General features: G+C 48.3%; 1 protein-coding gene across 2 annotated transcripts in view; it reads left to right on the top strand.

Annotated features, from left to right (window-relative positions):
* Positions 1 to 16,455, top strand: part of LOC148519612 (UDP-glucuronosyltransferase 1A5-like) — a 39,183-nt gene that overhangs the window by 12,512 nt on the left and 10,216 nt on the right. Inside the window, exon 1 of one of the 2 annotated variants that reach the window (XM_088476410.1) lies at positions 14,262 to 15,128. The exons of the other annotated variant lie outside the window; for it this stretch is intronic. Within the exon in view, the coding sequence (XP_088332536.1) occupies positions 14,262 to 15,128 (867 nt within the window). Of the gene's footprint in view, positions 1 to 14,261; positions 15,129 to 16,455 lie in introns of those variants that run through there. 2 annotated transcript variants of the gene reach the window in all.

The following is a 16,455-nucleotide window of genomic DNA, read 5'->3' as shown; positions in this document are numbered from 1 at the left end:
GGCAGGAGGAGTGCTATCCCAAGAGAAGGGGGTCTCACCTTCAAGTGTACCTTAAATACACACATACATAGTAAAAAGGGGGAGGGCTGGGTTGCACATGCTAATTTAAACATAATAAGAGGTGCTACCATGATGAGACCTCTAGTTCTAATTCAGAAAAAATGGAAAAATGCAGATGCACACTCTAAGCACCAACATGTACTAAGAACACTATTATAAAACCATGTTATTGTTAGAGTTTATTATATATATTTTGATAATTGGTATTATCCCAGGTCGCAGCTGTGATGATTTGCACAGCTGTGATGTGGGACTCCAGAGAGGTGAGTATACTAAATGAGTGCATTGTGTGTGGTGTCGGCCCCCGTGAACTCAGGGGCCCGCGTGCTCTGCATACTCTGCACCTATAATAGATGTGCCACTGCTGGATTAAATTACTTTCAAACATTTACAGCAAATAGCATTTCAAACTAACCTGCGTGTGGAATTATTGGGAAGGCACAGGAATCCACCACAATAATCAAACAAATAAGCATATAAACGTTGTGGGTGGTTGGTGCACACACTGCACAGTGTTGGAGCCCTTTAAGGCGTTGGCTAGTATAAGTAGGAACAGAGTCCTGGCTCAGTTACAAAGACAGGGTAAACATTGCTGAGTAGAAGGATGTAGTGCAACTGCAAACAACGATAGCAAAGCAATGTCCTGGTCACACTTGCTAGGACTTGAAACAGGCAATAACACATCTGTAGCTTAAATCAGTGCTCTACTCCGCTACAATCGTAAAAGAATTTCTGTTGCAGATCTTACTCCCCTGCCGTATATATATGGATAGTATTACCGCTGTCTAGGAATATAGGCCCTCATTCAGAGCCGTACGCTCTGAGCAGAGCGCATGCTCTGAATGAGGGCCGGCCTCCATGAAAATGGAGCGTCCTTCTGGACGCTCGTATAGCTGTGGGTCACCACCCACAGGCTATACGAGCGTGCATTTTGATGGCCGCAATGGTCGAGACCATCGCGACCATCAAAATTGCGAGCCGGAGCCTGCGGTTGAGGTTTTCAACCGCAAGCTCCGGAGTGATTTTGGCTCTATCAGAGCCAAAATCACTCCCACTGACATCACTAGTGATGTCAGTGGACCGGCTTCTGACGGGAGGCGTTCCCGTGGGAACGCCCCCGTCAGGGAGGCACGCCCCAGGCACGCCTACCAAAGGGGGCGTGCTGTCAATCAACATCGACAGCACGCCCCCTTTGATCAGACACAACGAGCGAAGGACTTTCCTTCGCTCGTCGCGTCTGGCGCATGCGCACGACGGAGCTCCCTCCGTCGTGCGCATGCTCAGTCCATAACATCGACCCACTTGCGAGCGGACAGCCGCTCGCGAGTGGGTCTGAATCAGGCCCATAGTGTCTGATTCTCTGATAGATGCATGCATCCATGATTGGATTTCTGTGCGGCTGCATCTATGTACTTTCTCGTGTACACAGCTGTTATCAATAGTATCTGAATCTCTGCCAGCCCCTTGCTTGGTGTAAATTATCCATCTGAAAAAGAGTTGGATTGCCATGTGACCATTTTAATACATGCACAGTGTCACGACCTGGCCCTTGTTAACTTCAGTCGGATGACTGAGTGTAGGGGTCACTGGGAGGAAAGGCAGCAGCAGCAGCCGAGGAGGGCGGATATAGGACTTCCTCATAGACAGGAACCAGTAGCTAACACAGGGTGTTGGTGTAGACCTAACCAGAGGTGCGGAGTCTAACCCACCAAGGGTCTTCACCAGTGACCCTCGCAAGAGGATATGGTCTTCGCAGTGCCTGATTAGGCAGGTCCCAGCCCCCTGGCTAGGTACAGTACTCGGTAGATAGCGAGGAGTAGGGCAGAGAAAGGTAGGAGACTGATGTTGAATATCTCTAGAGGATATCGGTAGGAACCGATGCTGCGTATCACTGGAGAGTATCACTGAAGAATGGAGAGCATCGGTAGGTACCAATTTAGTGAGTCACTGGAGAGTATCACTGGAGAATGTCGGTAAGGCCGATGTGCGTATCACTGGAGAATATCGGTAAGGACCTATGTAAGTATCACTGGAGAATATCGGTAAAGACCGATGTTGAATGTCACTGGAGAATATCGGTGAACAGGAAGAGCACACTGGAGATATAACCGTGTGGAGCCTGGAACAGCGATCTAGTGCAACAGCAACTAGGAGTAGAGAAGTTTTTCAGGCAACTTCCTGTTTCCCAGAGTTCTGCTTTATACTCTAAAGTAGCTTGCTATAGGCAGACGAAGTCAGCTGACTGACAGCAAGAATTCCCTTGGTGGAAAGTCCGGTCAGCTGACAAAAACAATATGGCAGTGCCTATGACGTCGGCCGCGGGAACCTCACAAGGGGAATGCTGGAGTCCTCAACCCCTGGAGTGAACAGACAATGCGTCCACCCGCCACTGTACCTGACATCTGACTGCGCGGCTGATCAGAGAAAGCCGGCTCCGCGGTAAGTCGCCGCTGATCCCAAGCCAGATCTTGACACACAGAAGACACCCATGACAGTCCCATGAAATTCCTATGGTAATGATCTTTACCCTGCGACTCAGTACTCCCAGTCTAGTTGCTGCCCATTTCACGCTAACCTGTTACGAACGCACATGGATGGAGCTACATGGGACTTTGGACTGCTAAACTCTGGGACACTCTGTCCTTCTGTACCTCTCTAGTGTTGCTGTCCTCACACACACATCTCCCTTTTCGTGGGCCTCATCCCTTATCGCCCCCTGTCTCGTAGCACCTGTTTCAAAGCACGCCGTTCGCATAATTAGGCACGCCTGCGTCCGGATCTCCACACCCCTGTTTTCAAGCACCTTCCCCTGTTACCACCCACAAACACCTCAATCTGTCACTCAAACTACCGATGTGGCTGTGCTCAAGGAGAGAGAAATTTCTGATCGTAGCGGTTAGTTTGCGCACGTGCATTGCGAACTTTACGCATGCGCACTATAGCGAACATCGGTGGCGTACGACCGTGCGGCCGCTTCGACCGACTCTGAATGAGGTCCTGAGTCCTTCCGAAGATGGTGCAGACCTTTCTCTCTAGTGACTAAACTGTATGGTGCGTCAAGCTCCATCCACGGAATGGCCACCGGAATGGTGTAAAGTGCCACAGTATTACCTCACAACAGTGGGGTGTAATATGTAATAGAGGCTAAAAAATCAGCAGAGACTAGGCATTTTACAAACACAAGTCACAGAGAGAAAGGGAGGCCGCTGTGTATGAGCGACACCAGGGACGGATTGGGAATTTAAAGTGGCCCTGGAAAAAAACGTAGAAAGCGGCCCCATGTGCCTACGGAGCGCGGCTGAAAAGGGGGCGTGGCCTTGTGGCAGGGGTGTGGCCTAATGTGAAATGTTATGCCCACAAGCCACTCCCCTCATTTCCATCATGCTGGGGCCATGCCCACCGCTCCAAGAGCTGATAGCCATGCCCACAATCCCTCTCTCCAGTGAATAAGCACAGCAAACATGTGAATGACAATGAGTATTTTCTTACCTATATGATTTCTCTGCAACAAGGGAACCTCTGAATAAATTGATCCTCCCTGGACAGGCAGTGTCTTGAGTCAGAATTTACTATTCATGCAGGAGATCACATGGTCTGGAAGCTGCCTGTTTGTGTAGTAATAAAGTCAATGTCATTATCATTCAACAGAGGTTCAATCAGATAGTAACAGAAGTTTTGGGGCAGGACAAATGTGAGTTTCCCATATCAAACAATTTTATATTAATAAAATATATTTACTAATTTGGTTCCATTTGCATCAGTAATATGGTTTTATTACAATTGTTGTCTTACTAAAGATTATTGTCCCCCATTCTCTTCTTTTAATAGTACCAGTGATCTTACCATCCTCTATGTGTGTCTCTAGCACACATAGAGCGCCTTGGGTGTCCCCAATGCCAACATCCTGTGTCTCCCCATCGCCATCCTCCTGCCCTAGCACATAATAGCCACCCTCCCCCACACACAGATCATATTCCCATAGCACAGAATAGCCCCCTCCCCACAGACAGATCATCTCTCCCTAGAACAGTATAACCCCCCAGGGAGATCATTATCTCATCTTAGCACAGAATTACCCCTCCGCACAGACAGATCATCATCACCCCTAGTGCAGCAGAGCCCCCCTCCCCCTCAGACAGATCATCATCTCCCCTTAGCAAAATATAGCTCCCTCTCCCACAGACAGATCATCTCCCCTTATTACAGTATGACCCCCCCCCTCTCAGATCATCATTACTTCCCCCCGAGACTAATCTCTTCATGATTCCAATAGCCACTTTTGAAAAAAAAATGTCACCTGACTCCTGCATGCTGCAGGTGCCGATGAAGTCTCCCAGGCAGCCAGCCAGCCCAGCCCCGTTTGTTTCAATTGCATTGTTGATTCCCCAGGTCTGCCTGCTTCTCCCAGGCAGCCAGCCCCAACTATCTCCTCTCCAGCCCAGCTCCGTTTTTTTTCATTGCACTGCTGTATCCCCAGACCTGCCAAATTCTCCCAGGCAGCCAGCACCGATTGTCTCCTCTCCACTCTGCCCCCTCCCCAGGCTGTAAAATTAAAGTTTAACTTCACATTTCACAGCCTCGGCAGGGGACAGAGTGGAGAGGAGACAATTGGGCTGGCTGCTTGGGTAACTTACCCCACCTGCTGCTGCGGCCGCCGCCGGCTGCGGACCCGCGCGTCTGAGCAGTGAGCACTCTTCCTCCAAGGTGGAGCATCTTACTGTGATTCGCCCCTCAGCGACACAGAGGATGACAGACATCCTCCTCTTACCTCTGAAGACCCAGGATGTTAACCACTTGATCCATTTTTCAGGTGGCCAGCACCGCTGAGAGGACAGTCACCGACTGGTGATCTGTTAGCACCCCTGTTCCGCTACAGGCTCCCCTCCATCCAGAACCAGATATCTGAAACAGTGAATACGGCTGTACATCCACTACTACAAAATAAACTACAGAGTCTGGTTAAGCTACCAGAGTGGTCATTTAACCGTTAGTGTGCACAGTACTCTGCTCACCATCTAGGCTGTACACCCATTCCCAACATAGCCTACTAGTGAAAATGAGGTAGTGAGATGCAGGGTAGGTCCCTAAGAGAGGGAGCCAAGGTGGTAGGTGGTTGGTGGAGGGGCAGATGAGAGAGCGAGAGATGGGCACTGAAGTCAGACCTTTAAATAGCATGATTAGGCTTCATTATAATTTGTCAAATTTTTTACATTAATCCATATGCTGTCATTTGGGTGGGCATATACTAAATCTATTGCTTTTACAATATAATTCACAGAATGTATTATTAAAAAGAAAGTGCTACACGAGTCATGGTTGGACCTAATTTTAGAAGCTAGGAGTTTGAAGGAGTGGGCAAAAGTGAGAGGGAGGCAGGACAACCCTGCCTGGTCATGTTCCATATAGGAAAAGGAGGGCAAGTGCATCCATTCAACTGGACAGAGGTTGAGGGTTTACGATACAAAGCACACTTGAAACCCAAAGCGAAAGCTCTGCATTTTCACCTGCTTTTGTGAAAATTATGTGATGATGAATAGGCCCCTGAGTATGTCGGCAAAGACAGTTGAAAATATCTTCACCAATAAAATGGGGAGATACTGTAACTTCTACACATGGAGGGATCTGTATTCTCCTTCGAGTAACTATAGTCTCAGGATCAAGAAGATTCACCATCCAGATTCAAAGAGAATAAGGAAGTAAATTTGGGGACTAATAGATCCGCAAACATCTTGTAGTCCGGGGCGACGTGAGGGGGGAGCGGGTACTAATTACCTGGGCCCGGGCTTGCTGGATGGAACGACGGGGGCCCGGGTCTGGCACCGCTCCCCCACTCTTACATCACAGCAGCTAAGAAGCAGCCACAGCAGTCTCCTATGCCTGTGGGCGGAGCGATCAAGCTGATCGCGCCCCCCACTGGTTATGCACCGGGCTGAGGGGGCTCACTGCAACCCCCTCGCCAGCGAGCTGCAACACTTTTTTAATTGTTTTCACCTAAGGGGGATGGCCACGCCTCCCGTGATTAGGCCACGCCCCTTTTTGCCCGGGCCCAGCTATATGGATTGCTTACTTTATAATCGTTCTAGATAGACACACAGAGCAAATAGTATGTGCATGTAGCCGGTAATGAGCTGTGTGTACAGTAATGGCGAGTTCCTCTAACAAGCTGGGAGCAAGTGGTCTTGCAGTCAGCTTATTGCTGCTTGTTGCCACCAGCCGAGTGCTCACGGTCTTCTGGGATGGCCCATGAGGTCCTGAGGAAGTAGGCTGTGCTAAGCTGTTTTGTTTTGCAGCAGTTCCTGTGAGTCTTAGGAGGTGCCAAGACTGGGACGAAGCTACTTGTGCTGCAGCAATTGCAATTATACCGCCCTCCCAAGTGCGATAGATGAGTCTGTGGATCTGTGGGGAGAGGACAGCAGCAGTTGGGGGTGGAGAGGCCCCTAAAAAACTATTTACTATTCCCTGTGAGAGTTAAAATAACTGAAGTAGTAATGATGGCCATTCCTTATGATGGGAATTAGTGTTTTGTTTTTGTCTTATTTTTATGTTATACAAATTAGAACAACAGGTGCAGTTCACAGCTTAAATGTAAGATATCTGTACTCTGTCGTCGTTCAAACTTTGCCATGTGTGAGACAATACTAACGCCTAGCCAAACACCTGAGCCCAAAAGTGCTTGGGCTTTAGAATACAATTAAGTATTATCAGCCGTACTACTTGGCAGCTCTCTCAATCTATGGCAAGCCTGATAAATGACTGATATAGGGGGGAGTGTCTAGTGCCTGAGTCACACTGATATTGAAATAGTTCTTTCTGCCCAGTGGTTGCAAAGAACTCACAAATGGCACAGATTTTCCCTTCTCTCCTGTTTCTCTGGATCTCTGTCATGTTGGATTCCTCCACACTGGTTGAGAGTGGAAATGTACTGGTAATTGCACAGGACATAGATGCCTGGCTGGACATGCGAGCTATGGTGGAGAAACTTCAACAAAATGGCCACAAGACAGTGCTGGTGATCCCTAAGAACACAATGATCATGGCTTCCTCCGAGGGTTTCACCGTGAAAATGTACACTGCACCCTTTCTCAAGCCTGGGCTAACTATGGATCTGGAAGCGTTGCCAGATCAGTCACTGATGGGTAACTTACTGAGTGCCATAAGTACGATATATAGAAGAATGAAGTATAGCGCATCCGTCCTCTCTCATACCTGTCTGGATCTTCTGGCAGATAAATATTTGCTGAGTTACTTGGAGAGGAGCCTTTTTGAAGCTGCCGTCATGGATCCATTTTTTCCGTGCGGCCCCATCCTTGCAGAGCACCTCCATATTCCCTCCATTTACTTTTTGTCCTTGCTACCCTGTGGATGGGGTAACAGGGCCACCAAGTGCCCAAGCTCGGATAACTATCATTTAGAGCATGTTCAGATGGGCTTTGTGCAGGGCCTGCTCATTCGCTCGTTAGAGTACATAGCTTGTCAACAGATTGAGACGGACTTTTCAAACCTGGCCTCCCGATTTCTACATAAAGAAGTAAAGATACTTCAGGTTTTCAGTCAGGCTGAACTCTGGCTCTACAAATATGATTTTGTCTTGGAACCTGTTAAACCGTTTATGCCGAATATGGTGTTTATTGGAGGACATAGCTGTGGCGTGAAGAGGAAAGTGGACCAGGTTAGTAGCTTTCCATAACTGCCATGCGGAGGTGTTTTTTTTTTTTTCTTTTAATGTTACACTATAGTTTAGCTCTCAACAGATCATACTTTTAGGGGCCTATGTATCAAAGCTTGATGAAAGATAAAATCGTGAGAGAAAAAGTATGAACCAATCAGCTCCTAACTGTAATTTTTTTAAACACAGCCTATAAAATGCAAGTTAGAAGCTGATTGGTTGGTGATTTATATCTCACAATTTTATCTCTCATCAAGCTTTGATACATAGGGCCTGATTCAGACCCGGTCGCTATGAGCGTACACTCGCTCGATGCGTATGCATTGCAAATATATGAAAGTGACGCGGCGGGGAGCGATCACTCGCCAAGGCATAAGCACGCCCATCTTACCTGTATGAGTGTTTGCTTTGTGTATGCAGACTCCCCTTAGCGAATGCAGAGACGCCCACTGCCCCACATTAACTCCTGGAAGTTTGTGAAAACATTGGTACATCCACCACTATCGGATGTGAACGCAGTGCTTGTGGTAGCTTTTTTCTACCGCAAGCATTGCGAGGAAAATAGAGTAAAAAAATGGCTGGTGACGTGTACTATGACACTGCCTGTTAATTATGCACGCCTCTAAAACGGCGTTGAAACACTCAGACACGCCTGCGTTCGCCCCTCCACTCCCCCATTTTTACTGGACCGCCCCTGTTACCATCCATAAACGGCCTCTCCTGCCACTCACTCTGCTGGGCTGGCTTTGCTGTGCGAGCGAGGGATCTGCGAACGCACTGTGTAGTTTGCGCACGCGCACTGCGATGCATGCGCAGATTAGCAACCATCGGCAATAGCGAGAGCACTGCTGATAGCGACCGGGTCTGAATCAGGCCCATAGGCCCCTTAATTTGAATTCTTTCAGTGCTCAGTCTGGGAGTCAGGGGTCTATTTACTAAACAGTGTTAGGAGACAGAGTGAAAAGTGATAAGGTGCCAGCCAATCAGCTCCCAACTGTCATTTTTCAAACAGCCTGTGAGATGACAGTTAGGAGCTGATTGGCTGGCACCATATCACTTTTCACTCTGTCTCCTAACACTGCTTAGTAAATAGACCCCTTAGGGGGTCTATTTACTAACATGCCATTTATCACGGAGAAAAGGTCCCTCCTGCTTCGCCTGCTACTGCTGCAAAGCAGGAGGCGGCTACCCGATAATTACTATTACAGTTTATGCCGAAGAGGATGATCGGTAACTCACCCCCTCTGCGATGAGAGCTCAGGCATACAGCGCATCCCACATAGTTTACTGCACATGTGTATGGAAGGACATCCAATCAGATATTGACTATGCAGCATGTGATTGATGTGTAACGCACGCTCAGTGTTCTGGGCAGGGGCGTATCTTTAATGGGTGCAGAGTGTGTGGGGAACACGGGCCCCACACCGCACACCCTGCACCCATAGAATTACTTACCTCTCCGGAGTCCCACGTCGGCGCGGGGGTCCGGCGCTGTAAAAAGACTGGAAAATGGCCGCCGCAGCCATTTTACCGGTGACCAGCGCATCCTCGATAAACTCTGGGTGCATTCTAGTGCCCAGAGTCTATAACTCTGGCGCTGGCTGCGCACAGCTCAGTACGCTGCCGGCCGCCGGACAGAGAGGAGGGGGCCCGTGTCGAAGACTGCACACGGGCCCCCTCCTCTCTAGACACGCCCCTGGTTCTGGGAGTGCAAGTAGGCGGCTCAGCTGTCTCTCCTGTGTGACAAATCCATGCAAGATAGCAGCAGCAGCTCCGAGTTTTTTGTTTTTTTTACTTTCAACAACTTTATTCAAACAAAACAAGCCTAATCACTGACAGGACGAGTTTCCGCCTGCCTGAGGACACGTTATGCCAGGGGAACAAACTGGACGCGGTAAGCATTTATAAATGCTTGATAACTTCTGATTCACTTAGCGCTGCCATAGGAGCCTGTGGCAGCGCGATAGGGCAGTGGGGATCTAACGCTGGAGGCAGCTTTGTTCAGAAAATCCATTAGTACATATCGAGAAGCGGTATGTACTTGGATTTTCTGTGCCTCTGAGCACTTTGATCACTTACCACACAAGGATATACTTAAATCATGTCTTCATTTATATACAGTAACGGAAAGTGTAGGAAAATAACTTTTTGTTGGAAATATAGACAAGCTAGGTATACACTATGCTATAATTGGGCCATATGGCCAATTTTCTGAAAAAGTATGAATATTGCGCCTGTACACTAATGCAGCTGTGAATTTGTATGCTGTGGCTGTGCGCAAATATGCAAATGTCGCAAAATATCAAAGTTTGGGCTGTGGGGGAGGGGTGTTATGACATGTTATTCTATAATATAGAGGTGAGAGTGAGATAGTGGGGTGAGGGTGTGGGAGCAGGGTGAGGGTGTGCAAGCAAGGTAAAAGTGGGAGAGCAGGATAAAAGTGGGAGAGAGGGTAAAAGTGGGAAAGCAGGGTGAGGTTGGGAAAGCAGGGTGAGGTTGGGAAAGCAGGAGTCTCTGTACCTGGATGGAAAGGGGGATCCCCTGCAGCCTCTCCTGCCAGTCTGAGCATTTCCTCTTCACAGCGGCTGTAGCAGGTAGCTTCTCCCCTCGTCGCTGCTGCTCCCTCCCCCACTGCTGCTGCTCCTCCCTCTCCCCGGCTGCTTTTCTCCCGGCTCAGCCTCTCCCCGCTGGCTGGCTGTTGCCAGACTGGCTGCCGCTCACGGTCTCACCCAGACAAAGACAGGGCCCGTGGGTCAGGAGGCAGTGGCATTTTGAATTTGGTGACATAATCGGAGCTCACTGACTGGCAGCCAATCAAGAGCCACTGCTGTGGCCGCTCCTAATTGGCTGCTGGTCCACGAGCTACGGTTGGCTCGTGGACGGCGCCGCTTTCAACATGTCCTCGGAGCTAATCTACTCAGCTGCCGGCCAAGCTCCCTTTCTGTCCGTGTCTGGGACTCTAGTCCTGCCAGTCCCCCCCCCTGATGGGGGCCCTGCCTGAGACATCGAATCCATTTTGGCTGCATATGGGATCGCAGTTGCAGGCAAATATGCTCTGAAGACTGTTGCGACACACCTGCGTTTGACCTCCCCGTTGCCTCCCCCAAACGGTCCCTCCCTGTTAATCACTTTGCGAATAAATCCTCAGTTCGAGCGACATCAGTGATGACACTTGAGGTTTTGCAGTTGGGCAGGGATATTAACCCCGAAATATTTTATTTCAAAAGGAAACCGTTTAAACTGGGAAGATAAAAGGAAATTTTGGAATGTCATCAGCGTATGCAAGGGGCTCTACTTCAGATTTACACTGTGCCAAAAACCTCTATGGCAGAGATAGGCAATGTGTGGCACTCTAGCTGCATTGGAACTACACAGCCCAGCATGCCCTGCTACAGTTCTGGTATGCCCTAACAGCAAAACTGTGGCAGGGCATGCTGGGATGTGTTGTTTCACAGCAGCTATAGTGTCCAGGATGGCTGGAATCAAAAGATCAGGATCTGAAACCATAAGGATCATGTTGCCTGCCTGTGTGTGTTATTTGTGTTGGATCTTTTATTAAACTGCCATCATATCTGGCACATCTGTGCCAGTCTGTCATATGTTTTATTAAAATGCCATGTGGCCAATACGGGTGAAATTATTGATTGCTGTGCAGTGAACAGTGACGACTCCAGGGGTGGGGCTGCAGCACAGTCCAAAATTCAATTACAGGAGCCACACCAACTGCCACCCCAAACGCTGCAAACATCGACGGCGAGACTCACTGGCAGTTGGTGTGGCTCCCCTATTTGAATTTTGAACTGAGCTGCAGCCCCACCTCTATAGTCGCCACTGGCGGTGGATACCAGTATTTGAAAGTTAACTGTAAATGGACTGTACATGATTGATTGTTAATTAAATACTTACAAAAGGACAAAAACAACTCCAGATTATTTGTTTGTTTGTTTTCCATTTTTAATGAATTGCTAAAACTAAATTCTAGGTCCTTTCTATATATAATTACTTTTTATTTATGTTAAATGTCTTTTGGATTTTTTCTCCCTTTGGATGTATCGATTCCTACCTACCTATACCTTCTAAAATTGTTGCTATTTAGCGTTATGAGTCGCACAAGAAATAAATGCTTTCAGACTTTGAGGGTGGTTCCAAAGCACAAAAAGTTTTTATTCAATATAAAAACAGATGGTTACACGCTGTGATCTGAATACAATTAGCGCAAATAAATTATACAGACCCAAGGTACAGTCATTACATACGCACGCACTCTGGACCCAGATACCGGCATCAAAGTAGAAACCTCCTTCAACAGCAAAGGAAGCAGACTGGCATCCAGGTTTTGAGAGCCCACATATATATCCTACAAAGATAGGCAATACAATAGAACAGTTTGGCATGATTCCATTGGTTCTTCTTCCTGGTTCTTCTATTACAGTACAGTTCATAGGTCAATTCGTATGGACACAAACCAGCCTCCAACAGCTCTTTGTGTCCTGTTTCCCGCTGCATAATAAATCTAAGCTGGCTACATTACAGAGTACATTTTAATGTTTAACTCTCTATAGTCCATAGTTTGCAGACACATGTTGCTATCTTCTCACCGATGATACCGAGGTCCAGTAGGACCTCTAGTGTCTGTCTCCTCCTTGGCGGTGGCCATTTTTGGATGGCCGTTTTCAGCAGAGTCCAGGCAGACGGCTAGTCCGCATGGAATCTGCTGAAAACCGCCATCCAAAAATGGCTGCCGCCAAGGCGGAGACAGGCACTAGAGGTCCAGTAAGGATCTCTAGCATCTGTCTCCTCCTTGGCGGTGGCCATTTTTGGATGGCCGTTTTCTGAATCTGAAGACCATCGCGACCATCTGGCTTGCGACGAGACCCTGCGGTAGGGTCTCGGTGACCGCAAGCCCTGGAGTGATTTTGGCTCTATCAGAGCCAAAATCACTCCCACTGACGTCACTAGTGATGTCAGTGGGGCCGGACTCAGACGGTAGGCGTTCCCATGGGAACGCCTCCGTCTGGCAGCCACGCCCCAGCACGCCCACCAAAGGGGGCGTGCTGTCAGTCACCATCGACAGCATGCCCCCTTTGGTGCGAGACCCATAACGACGGCTTGGCCGTCGTTATTCGGGTCTTGCGCTTGCACACGACGAAGCTCCCTCCGTCGTGCGCATGCGCAATTCGGCACCATCGAACCGCTTGCGAGCGCCCTGCGCTCGCGAGCGGGTCTGAATCAGCCCCTGATGCGCAAGGCTGAGAAAACATCGAGAAAATCGGATCCGCACGCAGACTAAAGATAGTCCTGACCCTGCCGCAAAAGTTCAGAGAGACTTCCTGCACGCAGAGGAACGCCAGGCTGCCTCCAGCATCTCAGTGGCTAATTTATGCACGCCCCTGTAACGGGGTGCGAACGCACTGGCATGCCTGCGTTTGGCCGACCACTCCCCGTATCCACCCACAAACGGCACTTCCTGACAATCACTTTTCCCTGGGTCTGAGTATTCACTGTGCTCACTTTTGTGGACGCAGTGAGCGGTTCGCGCACACGCACAGCAACCCAGATGCTTGCGCAGGCCGTGAACACCGGCCAATTGCGTGTATCTGCATCCATGCGTTCCTTGCTGAATCAGTTCCTAAGCCACCTGCGCTTTAAGGATATCCTTAAAACCTGGACTGTAATAACAAAGGGCCTGATTCAGCAAGGATCGCAGTTGTTAATACGCACACAATTGGCTGATTCTTGCGTACTGCGCATGCGTATGCATTGCAGTGCGTGTGTGCAAACTAGCTATTGGAACTGCGATCACAGGAAGTCCTGTTTGTGGGTGATGAAAAGGGGGTGGTCAGGGAAACGCAGATGTGCCAGTGCATTCGTTGCAGGGGCGTGCATAAATTATCCACTGCGATGCCATACGCTGTGTGAGGTCTTATAGCGTGCGTGGAAGTTAGCAATTTCTGAGTAAGGTCAGGGCTTGTGCAAGTGTGCCTGAGGCTGCGCCAGTAGTCAATGGTTTCGCAATTCTGCTAAACATTACGGATGTGTGTAAGGTAAAGTGGGCGTCCTGTGTGCTGAGTTTGCATTGCGATTGCAATGGAATAGCTTGCTATTGTAGTTGAAATGCGTGCGTACGCAATATCGCGATCCGCAGTGTATCAGTCCCAAAGTTTGGAAAACTCTGTGTTAGAGTGTACCTTCCGATGGAATTATGCAACAAGAGTCTATAGCTTTATTATTTAGTCTATAGGACAAGTGGTAAAGTTGCCCATAGCAACCAATCAGATTGTAGCTATCAGTTATCTAGTACCTTTTATAAAATGATAGCTAGAATCTCATTGGTTGCTGGTGGAACTTCTCCACTTCTCCTCTGTAAAAGGTTTCCTCCTAAAGCTTTCATTAACTTGCCATTGTATTTAAAATAAAAGTGTCTGTGTCTGCACAATGCATTCCCACCTCCCCCAATCAGATAAAGAGACAGCAAAGGCCACCTTGGAAAAACATCAAGTCCTTCACTTACACTGCTCTGGTGTAGCATGTAGCTATGAAGCTGAGCAAGTCTGGGTATTTGCCAAATCTCTACCAGCTTCTTCTTCTGAGTTTGGGATGTCTCCACTATTGTCAAGCTGGGAAACTTCTGGTGATCCCCATGGATGGAAGCCACTGGATCAGTATGGTCTCATTAGTAGAGGAGTTGGGACAACGGGGTCATCTTATCGTGGTGGTGGCTCCGCAGAGCAACATTCATATAAAACCGTCAACAAATTATGCCTTGAAGACATACACTGTCCCTTATACAACAGAACAACTGAGGAAACAAATGTCTAGATTCAGCTATGAGATCTTCTCAAGGCTTCCCACTGTGGAGAGGTTTTCGAAAGCCTTTGCAAGAATAACGAACATCACAAGCCTGTTACTTACTACATGCCAGTATCTCCTGAACAACGAGGACACCATCGGCTATCTGCAAGGATTAGGATTTGATGCTGCACTTCTGTCTCCTATTTTCCCATGTGGGCAGATTGTGGCAGAGCATCTTGCTGTCCCTTCTCTTAATTTTTTGAATAGTCTGCCATGTGGGATGGACCTGTTGGCCACACAGTGTCCAAAACCTGTTTCTTATGTCCCCAGATACTTCACCAAGTACACCGATCACATGAGCTTCCCCCAAAGGATAAAGAACATGTTTCATTGGTCATTTGATGTCTTACTTTGTAAGTTTCTCTATAATGACTATGGTTACTTAGCTTCGGAGTTCCTGCAGAAAGAGGTGTCGATGGTAGACCTATACAGTCGAGCTTCTATATGGCTCATGAAGTCTGACTTTGTGCTTTATTTCATCACACCGGTGATGCCTAATATGGTCTTTATAGGAGGCATCAACTGTGCTAATAGGAAACACCTATTACAGGTGAGTACGGAATGAAAGGCGGAGCGTGTAATGTTCACCAGAACCAGTTCTAGACTATTATTAATGATGTACTGTAGGTGAGTTTGAAGACTGTTAATGATGTGTTACATTAAATCTTTGGTAAAATAAGACAATTTATTGAGACATTTTATTATACTTTATTATATTTGTGGTTGCTATATACATTTTATTTGAATACTTTTCATATTGTTCAAAACATTAGAATTATCTTTGATATAGTCACTTTATTTTATAAGATATCTAAAATATAATTGCCTCTTGTTGGATCAAACATAGTGGTCTGACCAATCCGTGAAATGGACTCATCTTCCGTTATTGAGTCAACTGCTCATGCGTCTGAATATAAAAGCACGGTGTGCGATTTTGCAGCACAATGTGCAACAAGTCGCAAGCAGGGCCGACGAGAGCCGTGCCGGGCCCAGGTGACAAGGGGCATGGCCTAATTGTGGGAGGCGAGGCCACGTCCCCTTAGAAATAAAAAAATATATATTATTTTGCGGCACTGGGGATGGGGGTGCTGTGTGCCCCTCAGCCCAGCGCACAGTGGAGCGATTAGCATGATCGCTCCACCCATAGGCATAGGAGACTGCTCCATCTGCTGCTTCTGCAGCTACGAGCAGTCTCCCAGTGTAGCCCAGCACACAGCAGCGTGTGCTGGGCTGCTGTGACTTAAGAGGGAGGGGGAGTGGTGCCAGACCCGGGCCCCTGCAGCAAGCCCTGGCCCGGATAATTTGTACCCGCCCCCCCCCCCCCCTCTCAGCGCCCCTGGTCACAAGTAGAGGTGTGCATACCGCAGGGCTGACTTAAGAGAGGAGGGGCCCATGTGCAGTCTCTGCATGGGCCCCGTCCTTTGTCTCCAGCGGTGCAGGTGAGTAGACTCTGAAGCTCTGCCATAGTCTACTACGCATGCACAGGTTCCCGGAAACATGGCACGGGGTTCCATGTTTCTGGTTATTTGTCTACTGCGCATGCGCAAATCTCAGGTAAAATGGCTGCAGCGCTATTTTTTCAGTGATTTGTGCAGCGATGTCACTGCCGACGTGGGACACCAGAGAGGTAAGTATAATAGATGAATGCAGGGTGTGCACCCATTATAGATACACCACGGGGTGGCAAGTAACAAGACAGACGGAGCAAATATTTCTGGTGGGAGTGCGATGGGCGTGTATGTACATCCCCATGCGAGCCGAAGTTGTGCGTATAAATTAGTAACGCCTGTTACAGACATAATTTCTTCACATAGAATCGGCCTGCGGCTAGTGCAGATGTCGCGGCTGCGGACGCTAGATCAGCGGGAAGGACATTC

This window comes from Taudactylus pleione, unplaced genomic scaffold, assembly GCF_031769625.1.
Source record: "Taudactylus pleione unplaced genomic scaffold, aTauple2 ptg000188l, whole genome shotgun sequence".
Taxonomy (NCBI): Eukaryota; Metazoa; Chordata; class Amphibia; order Anura; family Myobatrachidae; genus Taudactylus; species Taudactylus pleione.
Note: the sequence above shows the minus strand (reverse complement) of the source record. Positions and strands in the feature narration are given on the sequence as shown.